General features: G+C 32.0%; 1 protein-coding gene across 1 annotated transcript; it reads left to right on the forward strand.

Moving 5' to 3' along the window:
- Nucleotides 1–1,076: 1,076 nt before the first annotated feature.
- On the forward strand, nucleotides 1,077–3,104 carry LOC133336630 (dnaJ homolog subfamily B member 14-like). The gene is made up of 3 exons (XM_061544912.1): nucleotides 1,077–1,218; nucleotides 2,446–2,834; nucleotides 2,898–3,104. The coding sequence occupies exons 1-3, from the start codon at nucleotides 1,077–1,079 to the stop codon at nucleotides 3,102–3,104; spliced, it is 738 nt and encodes a 245-aa protein (XP_061400896.1).
- Nucleotides 3,105–3,903: the final 799 nt, after the last annotated feature.

The following is a 3,903-nucleotide window of genomic DNA, read 5'->3' on the forward strand; positions in this document are numbered from 1 at the left end:
CATTGCCATCGAATGCAAAAAAGGACAAGCGGGGTTTTACATTTATTTGGATCGGGATTGGTGTTGAGAGTTTGTCTCTCTCAGTGGTAAATTGTGAATTGTGTTGGAAAACATTACAACAGGTAGAAACAAAAAAAATACGAAAAGGTACCTAAAATTCTACTTCAAATGATAATAAATCATAATTATCGAGAAATATTGGCCAACATTTTGTACCAGTTCTTTGCATAAATAATATATGTTATAATTTAAGCGTAAATGTATTCACGAATAATAAAAATAACATCTAATTTTGGTTTTGGTACGTTTATGTCAATTCGTAACTTTTGTGAACAAAAAGTACGCTTGTTACAAAATTAAAAATAGCGCAACACTAAAGCGGTGTACACACTATCATTTTTGACTGTCAACTTTTTTATCGATTACTGACTGTCCAACAACCATAAATATTTTTGTGGTTGCCTGATGAATGACAAACATGTGAGGCCACACTATCAAACAAACAAACAAAATTTGGGCAAGAGTGCCATTCAAAAATGCTAGTGTGTTCACCGCATAATAACTCTCAATTTACCGTGAGATAGAAAAACTCTCAACACCAATCCCGATACCGATAAATGTAAAACCCCGCCAACAGGGAAACAATAGCTTTTTATTTAGGTTGTTATCGATATCAATAGATGGTAATATCGTTAATGCAATTCATTTCTTTTCATTCGCAATCAATAACTCAAAGCGGCCGGCCGGCTAATAAGAAAGTGCAAAAACAAAAAAAAAAAACAAATTAAAATAAATAACTTTTACCAGTTACACTATATATATATTTTTTGGAGATCTATTATTGAGAAAACTTAATTCTTATTGGAACAACTTTTCTTATTACGTTCAGCAGTAACAAAGCAACAGGTATGACCGATGTAGGATTTCTGTTGTGAAATTGTTCATAGCTAACATACACACACACACACTACATTGGCATTCATTATTTCAACATATAGTTTAGTAATACACAAATATATAATTAATTAATTAATTATCAAACAATATATTACTATAAACTTAAAAACAGAAACAATATGCCGATAACAGAAGCTGACAGAGACAAAGCAGAACGTTTATTCTATATGGCTCAGGAGGCAATGAGGAACGATGACTTGGAAAAGGCAGAAGAATACTTATTAGAAGCCAATGAATTATGTCCAACGGAATATGTTACAGGTATGTTAAAAATTTTATAAATTATTATTTGATAATTTCGTACGCTTAATAGTGCTTAGAGTGCGAGGGTGGGAGGGAGAGTGCAGAAATTTAAATGGAAATGTTGTGAAATTCAAAACCGTTGACACCAAGCGTTTTGCGGCACCACAGATGGAACAAAAAAGAAAAAAAAATATTAAAAGAAGTGTTGTGAAATTCAAAATTCATGTTTATCAAGAACAATCTTTTGTGGCTCCGAAGCAACATGAATTGCTAGATTCATAGGTTGCTATAATGGGGATGCTCTCAGTTATATTTGAAGACTACATATCATTTTTTCCCGCCAAAATTTCTGTACGTTAACAGAATACAGTTGAATGCTCTGTGTTTGTGCTTCTATTATAAGTTGTTAGTGTTATTCGTTTCAGCATAGTGAGTATGAGTATAGATAAAGAGATAATGAGAACAGTATATATGTTTGCCTATAATTTTCTCAAACAGATAAAACAGTTACTGTTGGGAATACCATAAATACTTATTGTATTCAAAGTAGTGGCTGGCAACTTTTCATCGACTACATCGATATTAATACTCAGTGTTAATTTTTAAAGTAGTGTCTCGAACCATACAAATTTATTAGTTAAGTTTTCAACTACATTATTTCGTGAACTAAGTCATTATATTTAATTTTGTATTTTTTTAGAAATAAGACCACTTTTTACTTAACAGTGTTTAAAATTGGAATTTAAAAAAAATGAAAGATATATATTTTTTAATTAGATTTGTCAAAGACGAAATCTCACTCGGAATGTTGCCGATGAATTTATCGACGAATGGTAGTTAATAAGGTGAGGCATCACTAAAGCGGCCATCGCCATATAAAATTCGCCGATCAAAATCATGGTGGGTAGTTTGAGGGGTAGTCGATGTGTTTTTGTGGTAGTTGGCAAATTCATCGACGTGTTGTCGACTACCATTTACTGCAGGGTACTTAATAATACACAAATGAAAAAAAAACTGCATATGCAACAGTTGTTGTATGTTACTTATTATTAAAAGTAAAGTAAAAATAGATATTGGGCGTAGGTCATTAAGATCAAGAAAATTTGTGTAATAAAATCGTTTAGTGACTGCTCTATCTGCCTATTGTTAGCTGTAAAATTCGGAGATGCAAATATGTATATTTATATTCTAATTTTAGGTCGTACAATTGGCATTTCATTACCAATTTTTTTCTTTGATTTTCAGGTAGCATTGCGATAATACGTGAACGTCGTACAAGTGTCGTTCCTAGTAATGCTGAACCTCCCGAATATACCACCGAAGACTTGGAAGCTGTTAATAGAATAAACAATAGCAATGATTTTTATGAAATTTTAGGCGTTACCAAGACAGCAACGGACGCCGAAATTAAGGATGCCTATAAGAGATTGGCTTTACAAGTGCATACAGATAAAAATCGTGCCCCTGGCTCTCTTCAAGCTTTTCAGTTATTGCGCAATGCTGCTGATATTCTAGGCGATCCCGAAAAACGTAAACTATACGATGCACGGAGAAAGAAAGAAGAAGAAGAAGCTACTGTGAATTCCACGGCACGGAGAAAGAAAGAAGAAAACGAAGCTACTGTGAATTTCACGGCAAGTTGAACATTAATTTAATAATCTGAATATTAATCTTAATAATCATGTATTTCTTTTTAGAAGCAGCATCAAGTTGAAAAATCAGATAATAGTCTTATTTCAAATCCTTGGGTTTGGATTGGCGGTACGATTGCTTTCTTATCGGTCGGTTATCTATTGGCGCGTTCATTCGATTCGAAACCAGCCGAAGGAGATCGTTCTAACCGGTCTGGAGCAGGAAGTAACATGAGAAACGGCACTACTTCATGTAATGCAACAAAAAAATAAATTTCAATCTATTTTTTTATATTTGGATATTTGCTAACCCTAATATTATATATTCAAAATTTTGTACTAATGTTCTGGACATCCCAAAAATTATTCTGAGTTCATTAAGAAAAATACTAATTACATTACTTTTGTTTTATATGTATTATGTTTAATTTTTTAACGTTCAACCAATGTTTTTTTATAATTATATTATTATTTGTGTATTTTTATTTCTTTTTTTGGGGTGCCAAAGTCATACATGTTTGTCCATATATACGGTAAATGGAAAATGCATAACTATACAAAAAATTATAATTATTCGAATTGTGCCAACTTAAAAAAATATCGCTTATAAATGTCATATATTCTTTATACATATATATATATATATATAGTTTTATATATGTCGATTGACATTTTTTTCAATATATTAAACAAAATATATTCTCTAAAGCTGAACATTGCTCTCAAGACTTAACCATTTAGATATATTTCGATAGAAGATATTTTCATTTAAATTTTGAAAGCTGAATGCTGTCATAGCCAAATGTATGAAAAAAATGGAAACATATTTCAATGTGAAACATTTTCCCAAATTTGGTGTGCTCCATTCCGAATTCCCAAAAAAATAATGGGAATATAATTCGAGCACATATAGCCTTGTGGATTGAAAACGAAATGAGATCGTACGTGTTTTTCTGAGCACGTACAAGTTTAAAAAGAACGCTGAAGTAATCACCCCTATTCTGTATGTCGTCGTCGACACGAAACGACGTCGAAGAGAGTCGTCTTTTGCAAATTGGTATTCCCTATGTCG

The sequence above is a fragment of the Musca vetustissima genome, unplaced genomic scaffold (genome assembly GCF_032173495.1).
Source record: "Musca vetustissima isolate MV318-11 ecotype Yass unplaced genomic scaffold, APGP_CSIRO_Mvet_v1 utg12294, whole genome shotgun sequence".
NCBI classification, from domain to species: domain Eukaryota; kingdom Metazoa; phylum Arthropoda; class Insecta; order Diptera; family Muscidae; genus Musca; species Musca vetustissima.